At 42.5% G+C, this 19,779-nt stretch overlaps 1 protein-coding gene across 3 annotated transcripts; it reads right to left on the bottom strand.

Moving 5' to 3' along the window:
• Nucleotides 1-610: 610 nt before the first annotated feature.
• On the bottom strand, nucleotides 611-12,436 carry RBM22 (RNA binding motif protein 22). 3 transcript variants are annotated; one of them, XR_005720985.1, is made up of 12 exons: nucleotides 12,313-12,436; nucleotides 11,830-11,883; nucleotides 10,407-10,436; nucleotides 9,689-9,821; nucleotides 8,523-8,623; nucleotides 8,246-8,418; nucleotides 6,856-7,056; nucleotides 5,744-5,908; nucleotides 4,798-4,886; nucleotides 4,467-4,598; nucleotides 2,797-2,979; nucleotides 611-940 (listed from the first exon to the last, which is right to left on the bottom strand). XR_005720985.1 is itself a non-coding variant. In XM_040239604.1 (11 exons), exons 1-11 carry the CDS (start codon nucleotides 12,364-12,366, stop codon nucleotides 2,849-2,851), a joined length of 1,263 nt encoding a protein of 420 aa, XP_040095538.1. In that variant the 5' UTR covers nucleotides 12,367-12,436; the 3' UTR covers nucleotides 611-2,848. The 3 variants fall into 3 exon arrangements, 2 of the variants coding, with proteins under 2 accessions (XP_040095538.1, XP_040095539.1); XM_040239604.1 differs by having other exon boundaries at nucleotides 611-2,979; XM_040239605.1 differs by having other exon boundaries at nucleotides 611-2,979; nucleotides 4,491-4,598.
• Nucleotides 12,437-19,779: the final 7,343 nt, after the last annotated feature.

Below are 19,779 nucleotides of genomic sequence, written 5' to 3'. Positions count from 1 at the left end.
ATCACTTATATGTGGAATCTAAAATACGGCAGAAAATCAACCTATCTACGAAAAAGACTCACAGACATAAAGAACAGACTGTGGTTACCAAATGGAGGGAGAGGGATAGACTGGGAGTCTGGGATTGGTAGACGTAAACTATCACATACAGACTGGATAACAAGGTCCTACTGTATAGCACAGGGAAACAGTCAACATCCTGGGATAAACCATAATGGAAAAGAATATTAAAAAGTATGTATGCTGCTGCTGCTGCTAAGTCACTTCAGTTGGGTCCAACTCTGTGCGACCCCATAGATGGCAGCCCACCAGGCTCCCCCGTCCCTGGGATTCTCCAGGCAAGAACACTGGAGTGGGTTGCCATTTCCTTCTCCAATGCATGAAAGTGAAAAGTGAAAGTGAAGTCGCTCAGTCGTATCCGACCCTTTAGCGACCCCATGGACTGCAGCCCACCAGGCTCCTCCATCCATGGGATTTCCCAGGCAGGAGTACTGGAGTGGAGTAGTTATACAGGTGTGTAACTGAGTCACTTTGCTGTACATTAGAAATTAACACACTGTAAATCAACTATGCTTCAATTTTGAAAAAAGCAAAAATCTCCATTACTCAGTGTAAATAAAAAAATGAGTTTCTTATTTTTTTGTGATCAGATCTGACATCTTTTATGAGAATAACACTAGCTGCTGTTACAGATAGATTCTCAGGACTCAATGGCTTACTGTTAACAAAAATTCCTCATCATAATGCTCTCCTTTTAGCAGTGATAGAGGAACCCAGCCTCCTTCCATTGTGTGAGTGCCATCTTCCAGAGATCCTCCTCCTGTGCATTCAGCAAGCAAATGGGAAAGAGTTCATAGCTCTGAGTGGGTGAGATGTTTCTACAGCCGAGGTCTGGGATTGGCAGTTTACTTTTTGCCAAGTGAACCCCTGGCTATGTTCCCTAGAGGAAAAAGAAACAGAGTTTGGTAAGCACCTCTGAGTTTTTGCCAAAATCTAATTGCTCATAATTCTGATTTACTTAAGGCTAATCAAGTACTTACTTTATACTTTGTTTGCTTATACTTTTTAAAAAACACTTATCCACAGCCAGCTAGTAAACATTTAGAATGTTCTCAAAAAGGCAGGAATACAAAATTGGATAGTCAAGATTACATATGTATATATACATATACAGATATAGTTGAATTCAGAGATAAAAAACACTGCTTCACATTACCAGGCTGGCTAAAAAATCTCTTACATGCTCAACAGTAACCTTCCCTCCACCATCACAAAAAATCCTACCAGAAGGGTGTCAGAATATTTGGAAGTATCCCTACATTGCTTCACATCTGATACTACTAGAATTAAATTGTCTAAGTGCTTCTAGATTAATTTTAAATCTTAAAAAAAAAAAGGCAAGATAAAGTTCTCTAGAGGAAAACAACAAAAATTCTTGAGCTAAAACGGGGTAAAAAGAGGTATATTCATTCTATAAGTAGATACTTTTGAGATAAAAGTGACATGGGAATTGGCTTCTAGAAAAATGGGCTTGTAGATCAATTTTTCCTGATTCCTTTTAAAACGACTTACATAATACTAAGATGACATTTTAAAGCTACCATGTATCCACAGCCACATGGCAGGTTCTGTGTTGAGTGCCTTCTGTGTATTATCTTATTTCAACCGCACAAGTAATCTTTGACATAAGTACTAAAAGGGCCTCGGTCTTTTAGACTAGATAAAGATCAGAATCAAAACAAAAACATATCTAAATCAAAAACATATCTTTATATATAACTTGTTTCTAACTCCCACTGACCTCAACTTCAGCTACCAAGGATAAAGAAAACAGAAATAAACCTATGACAACATTTGGAAAATTGACCCGTTTTAATTTTTTAAAACAAAAATACAACACAACATCAATTTTTCTGTTGTTTTTTTTTTGCCATCTACAATTCAATTATTTCCAAATATTCTAAGACCAAACAGAATCCCCTGCCCAGAGCAGGGAATTAAAATGAGACGCTGAAGTCACACAAAGGTGAATGCTGAAGATCGACATTCCAGCCGTAGGCCACAAGTCTTCCATTTAAACACACTCTTAATTCTTTTCCTTTCACAGTTTGTTAAAGTGTTTTACAGAAGTTCTTTAAAATAATTTCATCTCAAATACCAGGTTTCTTCAATGATACACAGCTCCATGAAATCTGTGTCTCCATCTGATTGACAGGAATGAAAAGTAATTTGTCTTTTTGGTAGCGTGAAGTAAAACTATCAGCCAGATTCCTTTAGTAATAAATCAGGAGAGATAAGATCTGGGTTGTGCTGGGTGCTGTTTCTACTTGTCTTTCAAGAGTGTGACTTTAGAAGCATTAAATCACACTCTTGCCACTACAATGATTAGTACTAGTAATCTTTTTTAGATGATAAAAAGGAAAATATCCAATGGACATAAAAATGGTCAAAAATTGTTTGCTTGTTTTTCTTACTGCAGGTCACTTCCCACCCCCCACCCGCCAAAAGAAGATACAAAATGAACATATGGTTGGGATGGTAACTCCGCTGGACATTCCAATTCACCCAGTTGCTTGTTCCCCACACAGATGAGGGGAAGAGGCATTAAGTTTTATTAGTAATGTTATAGCAGTAACCAGATGTGTTAATGGCAGCTTATTTCAGGTCCATCAATCCTTTGAGAACACATAGAGGAAATCATGGCTGTTGTTCTCCAACTGCCCACATCTGAATACATTCCACTACCATGGGAACTACAAAGGAAGGAAAAATATGTTTATTCCGGGATTCATTTACTAGGATCTTTAAGCGCCCTCTCTTCTGTAGAGCCCTAGAGCGGTGATGAGTGCTAGGGGCTGCTGTGTTTCCCGGCATGTGCTCCCATCCTCTGAGGGTCCTGAGAAGGATAGTGGATTGGTCCTGGAGCCCTCATGAAAGGAGGGGGTGGTCCCATGGGGTGGAACATGTGTGGCCCAAAACCTACAGATGGGAGAGAACAAATCTGTTAGGTGTGCAATTCTCTTGACAACCTTTCAAACTATGAATCTTTCTAAGGTCCAAACCAGCTACATATAAATCAAACTGACATGGTGCTTCAGAAAATGCTGGCTCACAAGAGTTGCTCAGGAATGTCTACCTGCATGACTTCTTTGGTTTTAGAAACCTTTCCCCGCAGGACGGCTAAAAACAACTCCATAGGTCTCAAGGTATTGCTAGTATGTCACCTGAGTCTTCGCTATCTCTCAAACATGCCAATCCTACCGGATAGGATTTGATCAGAATTTGGGAGGTGAGGGAGACATCAGGCAAGACCCTGTCATCGTTAATCTCAATGCTTTATACTAGAATGAAGGTTGTTCAGAAACCAGCACTTATTCCAGCGAGTATGGGAACTCTGCCCAGGCGAAACAGTTACTTGTGATTTACTTACACAGTTCACGCTGGCACTGACAGTGCTGTACACAGTGCTGATCCCTGAACTGTTTATTACTTGTCACGAACAAGATAAAGAGCTAGAGTCAAACTGTAACTTCATTACACAATTAAGCACACTGTTTAGTTCATCTAACAATTTTTTTGTTAACACGACTTCCTTAGGAGCTTCCCTGGTGGTTTAGTGGCTAAGACTCCACACTCCCAATGCAGGGGGCCCAGGTTCCATCTTTGGTCAGGGAACTAGATCCCGCATGCCACAACTAAGAGTTCCATGCCACAGCTACAGATCCTGCAAGCCACAAGTAAAGATCCCTCATACTGCAACAAAAACCCAAGATTCTGCATGCGGCAACTAAGACCTGGTGCAGCCAAATAAATAAATAAAAAGATTAAGGAAAAAAAAAAAGACTTCCTTAATGAATTTACATTCTGGTGCAAAATCCTTACCTTGCTGCAAGCAGCTGACACACAGCCTACCTTTTAAGCAATGATGCTCTAGGGCATCAGCTAGGATACAGAACAAACTCATGATGTGAAGTTGCTTTACAACTTAAGTTCAAGTTTAAACTTAAGTTTGTCCAACTCTTTGTTATGCTATGGACTGTACCCTGCCGCCTCTTCTGTCCATGGGATTTCCCAGGCAACAATACTGGAGTGGGTTGCCATTTCCTCCTCCAGGGGATTTTCCTGACCCAGGGATCCTCTTTATGTCTCTTGCATTGGCAGGCAGGTTCTTTACCACTAGTGCTACCTGGGAAGTCTTAAACTGATGATAGATCGTTGTAATCACAGTAACTCCCATTCTGATGATACATATACTTAGATCTTTAGAAAACTGGTGACTTCCTTCTTAGCAAGCCAGTAAAAAATGAAAATACTCGGAATGACAACAATCACGTTTACTTGCAGACTTCTATGGAGCAGACCGAAGGCTTAGATATGTTAGACATGACGGTACAGGGTCTGGACAGAATTCAGGAGGAGTTCCCTGAGTTAAGCCTAACCCATTTCCCTACTTCCTAAGAAGTTACCTGGGGGTGGGGGCGGGGCAATACCAGGTGGGGGTGGCAGGGCAATGTTCACCACAGCTGGAGGACCACTCGGGGGCAGGTTGAAGTAGTTGGCGGAGGCTTCTTCTTCTGCGGCAGGAGGAGGAGGAAGAGCTAGAGAAGAGAAGACAGCTAGTCAGAGCAGAAGACCACAGTGCAGCAGTGTTTCCACTTCCCTGAAATCCTGAGAGGTCCTGGTGGAGAACACAGCTGCTGGGAGCAGAGGCCGGTCTCCTCCAACATTCCAGGACGGTCAGGGCAGTATGAGTATCTGAAGGTGGCAAGCTACTGGGTAGGCAGAATCTGCACTCACCCCCTGGGAGCCCTGGAACGGGCTCGAGCTTGATTCCGGAGTCTGTGGTTCCGTCCTTCTCCTTTTCTTTCCCTCTGGCTGCCTGGGACCTGGGAGACACAGACAGCCACGCTATCAGCACTTGGTTCCACCTTCTCTTGCACCTCTGTTTCTCACCTTTCCTGGTCCAACAGAGCTCCTTCACTCCTGCCTCCTCTTTAGCACTCACTTTTTCCTCATAAATGCCACAGGGCACAGTGGATAGGAGCAAAGGTTCTGAAGACAGAAAGACTTGGTTTCAAAATCTGCTAGAATCGCTTTAGGGGATGCAGGAGGCAGCAACACTGTGTTGAGCCTAGTGTTCAGGAAGCACTCTATGAGGCCTGCTGCTGCTCTGAGAGGTCTCCCTGGTTCCAAGCCAAAAACTTGTTCCACTTTTGAACGTTCAGGGCATTTTACCTGTCTCTCTCTTATGCAATAAACACTTTCAGGCTTAAATTAGCTGTTCTTCTTTACTAAACAATTGGCCTTTAAGGACAGAATCCAGGTCTATTTAATTCATGTGTAAACTCGCATGCCCTAGTATTATCCTTGGCCTATAATATCTGGCCACAAAACACATGAACCTTCAAAGCATCAGATTACTACATGAAAACCTTGAATAAATTTCCAAAGTAATATCTTCCTGATATCCACAGGAACGAGCATCAGACATAATGAAAAATTCTTTTTAAATGTCCTACTGATTTAAGGCTGTTCACCAAAAGCTTACTAGCCCCCAGATAGTGAAAAGGTTTCTTGAAAATCTCAATAATGCTTTTTCTTTTTTGGTGTGCCATGCAGCATATGGGATCTTAGTTCCCTGACCAGGGATTGAACCCACACCACCTGCAGTGAAAGCACAGAGTCTTAACCACTGGCCGGCCAGGGAAGTCCCAATGCTATTTTAATATAGTCTCATGCTCACCTTCCCCATTTCACGTTGAGCCTACGGCCATTGACAATCAACTTATTAAAAGACTTCTCGGCAGCCACTTCTGCAGCCTGTCTTGTAGCAAACTGGATGAAAGCACACTGCTGTCTTTGCACAACAGTGATGGTCCGGATCTCTCCAAACTGGTAGAAGTGATTCCTGAAGGGATACAGGTAGAGAAAAATGAGAGCTGACAACACAGACATTCCCAGGAGATTGAATATGGATTATAAACTCTTTCACTGATTCACCACGAGGCAAGTAGCTTCACGGTGATCTGCCTAATTACCTGTAGGTGGTCTCCCCTATGCCTACTGTGGTTGCCCCTACTATGGGCACTGTGTACTGAGGAAGGAAAAGAAAAAAAATGAGTAAAGGCTATCAAACATCTCAGGGCTTTTCCTATGGAGGAAAGGGGGTTCCAGTAGGTTCCCTAAGGATGTTAAATCCTAGATAAGAGGTTAGCAAAGTATTGTGCCCAGGGCTGATGAGCCAAGAATGTTTAAATAAAAAATGTTTTATGGTTGCAAAAAAGAAGAGAAAGAGGAGGTGGAAGAAAGTCTGCTATCCCTGGGGAACTGTCTAGCTTACTTAGGTTTAATGTAGATAGGCTAACAAGGGCAGGTTCTACACCTGGAAGAGTTTCTTCTCCACACTCTTTGCAAGAAGTAATTTCCACCACTATCTGCCCAGATGTCTTATCTAACCAAGCAAAATACAAGAATAACACAAAATTACCAGGTACCAACCTCTTTAAAAGAAATCAACAAGTTAAACCATCTATTTTTTTTTTATAACTGCAAATCTTTCTCCTATGTAATTAATCATTCCTGGTTGTGTGCCATCTTTAGAAATTCTAATGGTTATTAGGTCAAATAGAATCTCATGTAATTATTATCCTAAGCAAGCATGGAATAAGCACTGTTGAAGACTATTACCTGTCATAATAAAGAACTTTATAAAAATTCCAGTCAGCATGATAGTATACAGCAACTAAAAAAAATGTACTTGGTACAGAATTATCATGTTTTCTCAAGCTTTTGCCAAAAAATATTATTCCAGGGCAGGTGAAAGTAAAGATAACTCATAAAATTATATTCACAAACCTTAGATCGGTCTCAGTAATGGTATCCCCCAGACCACCAACATACAGCGTGGTGATAGTCTTGTCCTCTGGTGGGTCTAGACGTGGCATTGTTGAAGCCCGCTTCAAGAGTTTATCTGCCACAGGGTCATTGATTCCATAATATCGGTCTTTAATGTTCTGATCAGCAAGGGGGTCATCCGGATCTGTTGGTTTTTCATGTCTACGGTTCAAGAAAGAACAATGCATAAAGATGATACAAAGGAAAAAATTTTACAGGTACCAAACAACAGCAGCTATATAAAGACCCCTGAAATGTTTTTTGAATGAGATACCATGGCCATACCAAAACATAATTATTAAAACAGAGCTAATATCAAGGAACAATATCAAGGAACTTACTGTATCACACAAGGACGTGCTAGCCTCCTAAAAGTCACTTAAATGGCCATAGGGTGGAAGTTTCCTTATAAACAAATGCTTTTTGGCCTTCTCTGGTGGTACAGTGGATGGGAGTCTGCCTGCCAATGTAGGGGACACAGGTTCAATCCCCGGTAGGGCAAGACTTCACATGCCATGTAGCAACTAAGCTGGTGCACCACAACTACTGGAGCTCGCATGCTCTAGGGCCCTTGAGCCACAATGAATGAGCCTGTGTGCTACAACTACTGCAGCCCAAATACCTAGAGCCTGTGCTCTGCAACAAGAGAAGCCACCACAATGAGAAGCCTGTGCACCATAACAAAGAGTAGCCCCCACTCACTCCAAGTAGAGAAAAGTTCACACACAGCAACAAAGACCCAGAGCAAGCAACAAATAAATAAATGTGAAAGAAATGCTTCTCGCACAATTCACTTCAAAATCAAAGGTAACCACAACATGGTTACCCCTCTCTAGGGCAACAGTTCTTAATATATCTGAGGTCTTTCATTCCACTCCAGAGTCTGATTAATCTATGGACCCAACCCCAGAAATAGGGAGAGCTAATTTTTTGTCAGGGGTGGGGTTTACCATCTCCAAGGTAAAAACTCCTAATCCAGATGCCTGGCAGTCTTGACTCAAACATACTCACATTTTAGAAGTCTGGCTTTAATCTGATTTCAACTATACACTGAGATCCAAGCCAGTCGCACCATGAGAGCCAAGACTGACAGCGTAGGTAGGAACCTGAGGTCAACACTGCTATTTTACGGCAGAGCAATTTAGTCTCCCAAGGCTTGGTTATAGGTAAAAGTTCCATTATAGGTAAAAACAACAATTCAATCAATCTCTGCTCCTAAGATATAAGATACATGACACTAGCTGTATAAACTTTAACATTTTGAAGCATAAATAATTTAGTCTAGCACCTCCCCTTTCACAGATAACTAGTCATCTGAAAGCAAACACTGAAAAAGCACTTCAGCTCTTGCCTGTATGGACACTCCTCTCCTCTCTTACATTCTCCTTTCACCCAGAAGGAGCAAATGTGCGGTCGATTCCTTTTGTAGTAGGGTGTGGTCCGGGCCAGTTTGAGCAGCATGTCACTGGTGGATGTGGCTTTCCCCAACATGCCAACTGGCCGCGTTCCATCAGAGTTGGAAATCTACAGAGGAATGACACATTCCGAAGATAAATTACCCAGACTATGTCAATCCTGTAGGATTCTTTCATCAAATATAAAACTATATCAAGCAAGTGGCAGCACACCTCTCTCTCCATATTCTGTGTGTAGTACTCTTTGTTGACGTCGGACTTTGGCATGTCATCCTTAAAAGACAATCCTGCATCACGAACCTGGATGGGCAGACCTAGAACAAAGGAAAGGAAGAAAAAACTCAAGATAACATTTAAAACCATATCCAAACTGAGTATGTAGACAGAATAATATAACATCATTCTTCCTTTCTCCACTTTATTTGGTAATAGAAGCTTTATTTTAATTCAGAATCTGTAGCACTGTCAAGCTAATACTACTACAGAGCATTCTAAGAAATTATCCAAATTCCTAAGTTTTCATGAAATGAATGTTTAAATATTTTATTGTAGATGGGCAAGCTCTTACTGTAGTCAGATCTGACCTGCAGTTAATAACGCATCTAGCTTTTACTACATCATGATTTAAAACAAATGTAAAAAGTGTATTATTTTTAGCCCTGTCCCGCAGATCCTCTGAATAGTCATAGTCATGTAAGGATCACTGTACTGCAGAACTAGAACACTCCCTTAACAAACATACAAATAATATTAAGCAGTGTGTGACCAGGATTCTGATTAGCAGAGTTAACTTTCTGAACTTAACATAAATAAACTTAAATTTTCCTTTTTCATTTTATTGTATAGTAGAAACTTGCTGAAAGGATGTTTTTCTGAAAAACAGAAAGTCACCTGCAGTTAAAAAGTCATTCCCAAAAGCAGTTACTCTGAAACAGTAGCAATACAGTGTATCAGTCCTAACAACACAGTTGATACAAAAACCCAAAGCAAATTAGCCTGAACTTTGGTAGGGATTGTGGAAAAAATGTTCTGGATCTAGACAGGAGTCCAAGGCAAAGAAATTACCTGTCATAGCAACAATGCTTCTAACTTACCTTGGCTACAAAGGTATACAGAAGGCCTTAAACCTCCCTTCTGTATAATATAGTATTTAGTATAGTTGTGTTGATTAATTACCGACCTTTCCTAAAATCACTATTGTTGTTCAGAACTCTAGAATAACCTAGTATGGTTCTTTCCTTCTTGGGAAAAGCAGAGCACCACAGACATTTCAAAGTGGGTCAGAACCAGAGACAGGGTGAGAAGAGGGAGACAGGAAGATTGCTCTGCTGTTTAGAGCAGTGGCACACTTTCAGAACTATGGGACAAGTCAAACACACCATATTCTAGGTCTAAGAGGCAGGTCTGACAGACATTCTTCAATTTACTGCAGGTCTGGCACACTTCAGTCTTCTTGAAACGCATGCGGACCCCAGGGCACCAGCGAAACACTGTGAATGGCCTGGCACAGATCTGGAACACAAGATAAAGCCGCAGAGTGTTAACGGTCCTGATCTGGACAATTAATCCAGGAGATTTAGTAACATCAGGGGATTCAAAGAAAGGATCCCCAAATCTAGGGTTTAGAGATCTTAGCAATCATCTAGTCTAAACAGGATCTGATGTTTCAATCCTTTACAACACTCTTCTTCAGTAGTTTAAATATTCAATCAAAGTCCTCCCACTCTAGAGGTCACCAGCATTAACAATGTAACTCTTAATCTTTTATGAGGTGAGTAGGGAGTGTCCTATGCTTCTTTAAAAATCTTATATCTATGACCTTCCCCCTCAGCTTAAAAATGTTCATAGGCATAATCACAGAACATTTGGTATATGCAATCCCAGGGGGTTCAAAGACCAACCACAGACATCAAGTTAAGAATCCGTGCATTAAATGGCTCATTTTCTTACCCCTACCCTAAGTAGTTAACAGCCAAAGAGTACATAAATGATACATGAATGCACCTGTCACACTCACTTCTATAAAGAACTTCCAACCTCAGGGAGTCGAAGAAAAAAGGAAAATAAAACTAAATCATTACTCTTTAACACACTTACTTTGCATTCCTTCCCATACTTTTCTTTGGTCTGAAATAGAAAAAATAGAGGAGTTACAGACACAGGGGAAAAAAGCTGATGCCTGCTCCTTCTCTACATCAGTTGAGTTCAGTTCAGTTCAGTCGCTCAGTTGTGTCCAACTCTTTGCGACCCCATGAATCGCAGCACGCCAGGCCTCCTGTCCATCACCAATTCCCGGAGTTCACTCAAACTCATGTCCATCGAGTCGGTGATGCCATCCAGCCATCTCATCCTCTGTCGTCCTCTTTTCCTCCTGCCCCCAATCCCTCCCAGCATCAGAGTCTTTTCCACATAGGATCCAAGAAAAGTATCTGGAAATCCCTGGCATCTTAAGGGGTAGGATAGGGAAACAGGACCCTACCCTTTTTGGGGAGGAGGGCAAGGAAGGGGCTGGGATATAATCTAATCACATACAAACTATGACCTCTTAAGAATTTTGTGGATCTAACATGGAGTAAATATGTACCTTTCCACAACCACAATTCTTAGATTCACCTCTGGCTCCCAAGTTTTCTCCCAAGAACAATTTCCTAATGGTTTCCACAGTCCCTAAAGCACAGAGGATGCAGCCAGGGCCGGTCCATTTTCCAAAGTTTAGTCAGAGCTAACTACTATAGACTCATCCTGTGATGGTCCTCTGTATATAGTAAATCAATATCTCTGAGATTGATCACAACACAGCCCCAATTATTAAATATAAACTGCTGCTAATTTTACTCTTATTTATAAGGAGAGAAAGTACCTTACGCTAAACACATTATAAGGTGTGGAGGCCAAAAGGTACTTGAGTTCAGTCCCGGTTCTCCTTCTAATTTGCTGAGGTCCCTGGAGTCAGAATATCTGAACTTAAATCCCAGCTCCACACCTTACTTGCTGTATTGAAAAGAAATAAACTTTCTTTGCCTCTGGTTAACAGACCTGCTGCTGCTGCTGCTAAGTCGCATCAGTCATGTCCGACTCTGTGCGACCCCATAGACGGCAGCCCACCAGGCTCCTCTGTCCCTGGAAGTCTCCAGGCAAGAATACTGGAGTGGGTTGCCATTTCCTTCTCCAATGCATGAAAGTGAAAAGTGAAAGTGAAGTCACTCGACTCTTAACGACCCCATGGACTGTAGCCCACCAGGCTCCTCCATCCATGGGATTCTCCAGGCAAGAGTACTGGAGTGGGGTGCCATTGCCTTCTCCGATTAACTATTATTATGACTCCTAGATCACAGACCGTCGCCGAGTTCCAAAGTGAGAGAACATGACAGTCCTTTGCAAATTCTTCCTACACTTCGGGTTAGTAAAGAAGCATCATTACTTCTTCGTGGCTAAGAGAAATACACGACCGACAGTGTGCGAGTACCACAACATTGACAGAATATATACAGTAGATCCCGTTTTACACTCAATCACTCACCATTCGGATATATGGGTTTTCTCCAAGACACGTCTGGCACAGAATAGGGAAGTCCTGGTGAAAATGGGAAAGCTGGTTGAACGCCAAGCTCCAAAGGCCTTGCCGTCTCAGCCACTGTCGTGCGGCGCGGGGGAGGGGGCGAGGAGCGAGGCTGGGGAACAGGGGGAACCCGTGGTCCAGCACGGGCCGGGTCGCGGGAATGGGCGCTGTATGCACTTCCGGGAGGCGGCGGGAGTAAAGACCCGCTAGAAAAGAGTGGAGGGAGTAGGCACAGAAAGGGAGCTGGTCCCAGACCCTGGCTAAACCCCCTCCATCCAAGCTCTCAGGAGGGCCGCCCTCCAGCCTTCAGCCGTAGCTGAGTTAGGCCGCGGTGCTGGCTTCTTCTTAGAATTCCCTCGGCCGCACCGCAGCCACGTCCCTGCCCGCCCGCTGGAGGCCTGACTTCGCTGCCTCTTTCTGTTCTCCTCCGGCAGGCTCACTCACCGCATCCTCCCAATTCTGCCTGTTGTAGGTGTTGGAACCTAGAGAAGTCGCCATCTTGAGAGCGTCTGGAGGCAGCCGCAGCTTCCGAGTTGGGACCGCCACAATCCCGTCAGGCCCCGCGGCTGCCTCTCGGCACGTCGACGTCTTATTTACGCGTCTTGCGCGCCCTTGAGGGCGACACCTTGTGTAATGGCATCGGTCGCTTGGAATTTCTTAACAATTGGTCTCTAGTTACTTCCTTCCAGTGGTGACAGCCAGGAATGAAGAGTCACAAGTTCAACTGATTTATTTAAAAATTGAGTGAAAGAATAAAGGAACTATAATGAACGAGGGCCTGGAATTAAAACAGCGTCGACCCCAATGAGCGCTTATTATGCCCCAAAGTGGGGGGAACGTCTTGCGGTGACTGTCTCAGTTAATTCCCACAGTAAGCACGCTATAGGGTTGCCAGATGTAGCACAAACAGAACGTCTAGTAAAATTTGAATTTCAGATAAACAACGAAAGTTATTTTAGTATAAATTTGTTCCAAACATGCTTACACTAAATAATGACTCATTTTTCTGAAAGTGAAATTTAGGAGGATGTCCTGTACTTTTCTGGCAACCACTGCCCTCTAGGCAAGTGTGACTGTACCTCGTTTATAGAAGGAAATCGAGGTTTAGAGAGATTAACTTCCTTCTGGTCGTGTAGCTAAAAAATGGTGAAGCCACAAATCCAAAGACAATAGTACTTTTTTCCAACTTCTTAAATGAAAAGCCTTATGGATCAACACGTGTATTGTTAAATCATTTTTGGAACTATTATTTTGGGTTTGACTTCTCTTGCAGATGGTGATTGCAGCCATGAAATTAAAAGACGCTTACTCCTTGGAAGGAAATTTATGACCAACCTAGACAGCATATTAAAAAGCAGAGACATTACTTTGTCAACAAAGTTCTGTCTAGTCAAGGCTATGGTTTTTCCAGTAGTCATGTATGGATGTAGAGTTGGACAATAAAGCAAGCTGAGCGCAGAACTGATGCTTTTGAACTGTAGTGTTGGAGAAGACTCTTGAGAGTTCCCTGGACTGCAAGGAGATCCAACCAGTCCATCCTAAAGGAGATCAGTCCTGAGTGTTCACTGGAAGGACTGATGTTGAAGCTGAAACTCCAATACTTTGGTGACCTGATGCGAAGAGCTGACTCATTTGAAAAGACCCTGATGCTGGGAAAGATTGAGGGCAGGAGGAGAAGGGGATGACAGAGGATGAGATGGTTGGATGGCATCACCGACTCAACGGACATGGGTTTGGGTGAACTCCGGGAGTTGGTGATGGACAGGGAGGCCTGGCATGCTGCGGTTCATGGGTTGCAGAGTCGTACATGACTAACTGAACTGAACTTGGCATATTGTATTTGAAATTCATCCATATTGTTACATATACCAGTAATTTGTACCTTTTTATTGCCGAGAATTTCACTGTATGGATGTATTTGGGGTTAAAACACACACACATTTGCCAATTAATGAACATCTGAGTTATCCAGATTTCAGTGAATACAAATAAAGGCATTATAAACATTGACATACAGGTTGTTGAATAGACATAGGTTTTCATTTTGCATGTGGATTGGGATTGCTTGATCATAAGGTCTATTTTTTCCTGTATAGGAAAGTACTTGGGTTTACCTGAGCTTCACACATTTGTGATTTGTTGTCCTTCATTGTATTTTTAAAATTCTTAACAGTTATTTCTTTAAATATTCTGCTCAGTTTTTTCTCCGTCTGGGACTCCAATGACATATTAGGCTATATGATATCATCCCATAGACCTTGAGGGCTTCCCTGGTAGCTCAGATAGTAAAGAATCTGCCTGTAATGCAGGGGACCCAGGTTCAATCCCTGTATTGGAGAGATGCCCTGGAGAAGGGAATGATAACCCCCTCCAGTATTGTTGCCAGATAATTTCATGAATAGAGGAGCCTGGCGGGCTATGGTCCATGGGCTCACAAACAGTCAGGCACAACTGAGCAACTACTATATACTATTATTCATAGACCTTGAGTACTGTTTTCTTTTTGGGAGTTTCAGTTTGGATAATCTCTGTTGACCTGTTTCCAAGTTTCCTGATTATTTCCTCAGGTATGATAAGGTGTTCTGATGAGCCCAGAGAAGATATTCCTCATCTCTGATCTTGTGGTTTTCATTTGTTTGTCCCTTTCTTATAGTTTCTGTTTGCTGAAATCTGCTCATGTATATTATCCCAATTTTCAACTAGATCTTCAACATGTTAATCAGAGTTAAGTCCCTGACCAACAGTTCCAATATCTAGGTCATATGTGAATATAGTCTTATTGTTTTGTCTATCACAAATGGGTTGGTTTTTTTTTCTTGCTTGTGCATCTCAAAATTTTTATTGAATGCCAGTTGTTACTTATATATCAGTAGAGGTTGAATTCAATGGTATTAATGTCTGGAAATAAGCAAGTCTCTTTTTCTGCCAGGCCATTGCCAGGTTTGGTCAATCTAGACAGGAACTGGGCTAGGTTTGCACTTTGTTGTTGCTATGCTTGCCTTTAGTGTACCACAGATTTCATATCAGTAATGTTATTTTGTCTTTTGGTTGGGACTGTAGTATTTTTCTCAAGTGTTCATACTTCATCCTTAGCTTTCAGCTGTTGTGCATACCTGCACCATAACGACAGGTCACTATGCCCTTTGCCCATGCCCCCAGCAACTGCTTGCTGGGTTGGTAGAGAGAAGTCAGGGTTCTTTGTTCTAATTCAGCCTCAGTCTTTAGTAAGTCCTTTGTGCCCAGACCTTGGGAATGAGTCTCTTTTCAGCATTCTTGTCCCTCCTTTCTGTGGCAGCCAAACCCCGACTTGTATATGTGGTTGGTCTTGAGGGGGAGTTTCCTGCCCCTCTTGCATTTGCAGGAGGCCTTTAATGGTATTGGTATAAAATCCTGGGGCTCAGGATTGAATCCTGTCCCTTTCAAGAGCAGAGGTTTTTTCTTACCTTGGCCCAGCAGCAATGAGTCTTTACCTGTGCCCTGTGTAGACAGGGTTTTCTGCTCCCTGCTCTCCCCAGTGGCTTAGGCCTTTTTGCTCTTACTGAGGGAAGGACCTAGGCAGGGAAAAGCAAGGTTTCATGACTTTCCTATGCCTCCTTCCTTTGCATGCCTCCAAACCCAGTGGGGCTCTACAGAGGTCCAGCACCCCTACCCCTCCCAAGTCTTTCTCACGAACATGGGGTGGTTTTTGGAAACAGCTGGTCCATGCATGCATGGTCCCTCTATATCTCAGGCTCCCAGGGGTTTTATACGGTCATGTTAGCTTCAGTTTGGCCTTTAGCAATTCTTTAATATTTTAGTCGATTTTCTCTTATCTGCGTATATGGTGGTCAACACTTCTCCCTGCTCTGCTACAGGTGAGCAAGTCTATGTCCTGTCTCTCCTTGGAGGGGTTTGTCCATCCTTGAAATTCAGGCTAGTTGACTGCCGTGCCACATCGGCCATCTGACAGACCCAATAAAATGCATGATTTTGTCATCTATCCAGTTTTCTGTTTGAGTCAGGGTGATACACTTTCCAGATATCTACATCACAGGCCTAAGTGGAACTTCTGAGTCTCCTTTTACTTAATATATTTTAAGAGGAACGCTTTTAAAATCACTTCGGTAATGTTAAATTCTATCACATGTGTAGACATAGCCTTAAGAACAAATACAATGAAAATGAAACAGTATTTTTCAGTAAGCTACTGTTGTCTGTCAAAGGCTGAGCCAGAAGCCTTTTTTTTTTTTTTTTAAAGAAAGTGTTACATAGGACTTCCCAGGGGGTGCAGTGGATAAGAATCTGCAAACCAATGTAGAGAACATGGGTTCCATCCCTTGTCCGGGAAGATTCGACATGCTGTGGAGCTGTGTGCCACAACTCCTGAAATCTGTGTGCTCTAGGGACCTCAACAAAGAGTAGCCCCCACTCTCCAAAACTAGAGAAAGCCCTGGAGCACCAATCAAGACTCAGCACAGCCATGAATAAATATGTGTGTGTGTATATATATATATTTATATATATGTGTGTGTGTGTGTTACATAAAAAAACTGATACTTTACCTTTGATGTAACAGAAAGATGGGTGGGAGGGGAGCAAGGCATGAAAATGAAACAACTTTTTGACTGTTTTAGTCCATGTTGTTTAATGTTACTTTTGCTTCACTGTCTTGTGTAGGCAGTTTATATTGTGAAATAAATTTCATTTTAGATGTCCCTGACCACTAGAAAATGGGGATAAGTAAAGGCTGACCCTTGAACAACACAGGTTTGAAGTGCATGGGTCCACTCACACACACTCCCTGCCCCCTGTCCAATAAACACATACTACAGTACTACACAATCTGCAACTTGGTTAAATCCGTGGATACAGAACCTTGGCTACAGAGGTCAACTATAAACTTACACACAGGTTTTTACCCCAGTGTCAGTGCCCTTAACCCCTGCACTGTGCACTATTCAAGGATCAACTGTATTGCAACTAAGCAAGTGACTTAGCTCTTGAGTTTTTTAATTTACTCCAGATTACCCTTTGACTGGAATATACTGGGTTGGTCCAAAAGTTCGTTTGAGTTTTTCCTTAACAACTTATGGAAAAACCCTAACAAACTTTTTGGCCAATCCAGTAGAAGAAACATTACAAAAGGGCCTGGATTTGGCTCTGTAGGGGTGTGCAATACAGCAAAGGGGTGATACGCATACAAAACCCAGTATAAGGACGCGGTAAATGCCCTGGAAAGGTTAGGTACTAAAGATTAAGACCACATCCAAACGAGACAAAGAGAGAGGTGAGAGCAGGAAATTAACTCTGGAGAAGGCACAGAGAGGAAAAAGTATCCTAGGCAGAGATGACACCAGCACAAGAGAAGTCAAAGCAAGTAAGATATTTGGCTTATGACCAAAAAAAAAGCATATGATACATATTATATATATATATGATACGTATTACATATATATTTTCAAGATAAAAGGTCAACAGCTATATGCTGGGAGCCAGCGTGAGGAATCCCGCCCCTGGCAAAGGTCATGAGGAAGGAAGCCTGACATACACAAAGACGTGATCTGGCTTCAGGGGTTCCCCTTGATTTTCCTGAACGTTTACCCCCCAAAACCAGGGTCTGCCTGCCTTATTGTACTGTGCTTTCCACTCTTCTGACATTAACAGGGGCTGTCCCCCACCACCTTTCTCTGGAAAAAGTTAACTTAGAGCTCCAATTGTTCAATTGTCCAAACTGGTTCCAAATAGGAAAAGAAGTACATCAAGGCTGTATATTGTCACCCTGCTTATTTAACTTACATGCAGAGTACATCATGAGAAATGTTGGGCTGGAAGAAGCACAAGCTGGAATCAAGATTGCTGGGAGAAATATCAATAACCTCAGATATGCATATGACACCACTCTTACGGCAGAAAGTGAAGAGGAACTAAAAAGCCTCTTGATGAAAGTGAAAGAGGAGAGTGAAAAAGTTGGCTTAAAGCTCAACATTCAGAAAACGAAGATCATGGCATCCAGTCCCATCACTCTATGGGAAACAGATGGAGAAACAGTGGAAACAGTGTCAGACTTTATTTTTGGGGGGCTCGAAAATCACTGCAGATGGTGACTGCAGCCATGAAATTAAAAGACACTTACTCCTTGGAAGAAAAGTTATGACCAACCTAGACAGCATATTCAAAAGCAGAGACATTACTTTGCAGACTAAGGTCAGTCTAGTCAAGGCTATGGTTTTTCCTGTGGTCATGTATGGATGTGAGAGTTGGACTGTGAAGAAGGCTGAGCACCGAAGAATTGATGCTTTTGAACTGTGGTGTTGGAGAAGACTCTTGAGAGTCCCTTGGACTGCAAGGAGATCCAACCAGTCCATTCTGAAGGAGATCAACGCTGGGATTTCTTTGGAAGGAATGATGCTAAAGCTGAAACTCCAGTACTTTGGCCACCTCATGCCAAGAGTTGAATCACTGGAAAAGACTTTGATGCTGGGAGGGATTGGGGGCAGGAGGAGAAGGGGACGACCGAGGATGAGATGGCTGGATGGCATCACTGACTCGATGGACGCGAGTCTGTGTGAACTCCAGGAGTTGGTGATGGACAGGGAGGCCTGGCATGCTGTGATTCATGCGGTCGCAAGGAGTCGGACACGACTGAGCGACTGAACTGAACTGAACTGAGAGCTCCAATTAGTCTCCTGCATATGAAAAGAATGTTTCAGCTCAAATCCCTCTGATGGCTAACTTGCCTGACAGTTGGAGACTTTTACAACTTGTGATTGTTTACAGCCCCCCAATCGCGAGAGGCATGAAGCTTAAAGCATCTTAAAGATACAGAGCCTTTTCTAAAAAGCTAAAAATTATATTGGTGATGGGTTTCACTGTCGAGTCAATGACTGCTGCCAGGCCTCCATATTCTTTATCTTTTAGGCACCTGGGAGGATATTAATCAAAGTAATTGGAATATAGAAAAAGGAATATAGTAGTTTTGATGTTAGCAACACTAGACTTTTGAGTTAATGAATTTTCTCTGTTATAAATCACTGTACTCCTCTTTCTTTGTTATTAATTGTTGTGTCCTTGCTATGTAAGAATGTAACTTTATTTAGTGCTTTCTGAGAGGGGCACCAGACTTTGGGAAGAACAACACTATTAAGACAAATAAGTTCTCTGGTTGACAGACCCTTATCAGAAAAGGGCCATAAAGTGTTAATTGGCCTTCTGGCCAGAAGATGATGTAAATCACCTAAGATTTGTGTATACAGCTAGGTATGCAGAGAGAAAGCCTGGTCTCGATAAGAGTCAGGGCTGCTAATGCTGCATAATTTTGTATTATCCATTGATCTCTATGTACAATGAAAAGTATAAAAGGCTTTTCTGGACAATAAAGGATGTACCAGTCACTGGAAAGATTGGTTCCCCCCGTGTCTTCTTTACTCTATTTTCTGGCTGAATTCCCATCTGGGGCGTGGAGGCTCACCATGTCTACTTACTTGCCCTGGCTTCTAAGACCCACGCGAGAGGGAGCCCAAGGCGGGACACCCTCTGCTATTCAAGCGGGTGCCGGTGGCCTAACGTAGATGGTGCAAACCTCATCTTGAGGTTTTATTAGCTCTCTGTGTAAACCAAGGTATTCAGCCTCTTTCTCTCCTCTATTCTCTTAACTGCAAACTCTTTCCTTATCTCTCTCTAAATCTATATATCTCTCTCGCCACACTGTGCCTGCTTCGAATTACCCTGGATCCACTGGGGCTGGACCCCGGCAGCTATATAAACAAGAAAAAGGTAGATGGTATTATTTAACAAATACTAGTTGCCTGCTACTTGCCAGGCATTGCTCTATGCTCTGCAGATCTATCAGTTAAAAAAAAAGAAACACTATGGAGCTTATGTTCTAGTGCAATGAATCAATAAAGTATATAGTGCTGGATGGTGATTAGTGCT

This window comes from Oryx dammah, unplaced genomic scaffold, assembly GCF_014754425.2.
Source record: "Oryx dammah isolate SB20612 unplaced genomic scaffold, SCBI_Odam_1.1 HiC_scaffold_5, whole genome shotgun sequence".
Classification (NCBI taxonomy): domain Eukaryota; kingdom Metazoa; phylum Chordata; class Mammalia; order Artiodactyla; family Bovidae; genus Oryx; species Oryx dammah.
The sequence above is the reverse complement of the archived record's forward strand: the minus strand, read 5'-3'. Positions and strand labels throughout refer to the sequence as shown.

Excerpts from the sequence above, each read along its gene's own strand:
- RBM22 (XM_040239604.1), bottom strand. The coding sequence starts at position 12,366 with ATGGCGACTTCTCTAGGTTCCAACACCTACAACAGGCAGAATTGGGAG. Across the intron at positions 7,057-8,245 it reads GGAGAGGAGTGTCCATACAG|ACATGAAAAACCAACAGATC; the intron begins GCAAGAGCTGAA and ends CTTGAACCGTAG. Across the intron at positions 5,909-6,855 it reads ATTACTGAGACCGATCTAAG|GAATCACTTCTACCAGTTTG; the intron begins GTTTGTGAATAT and ends GTATCCCTTCAG.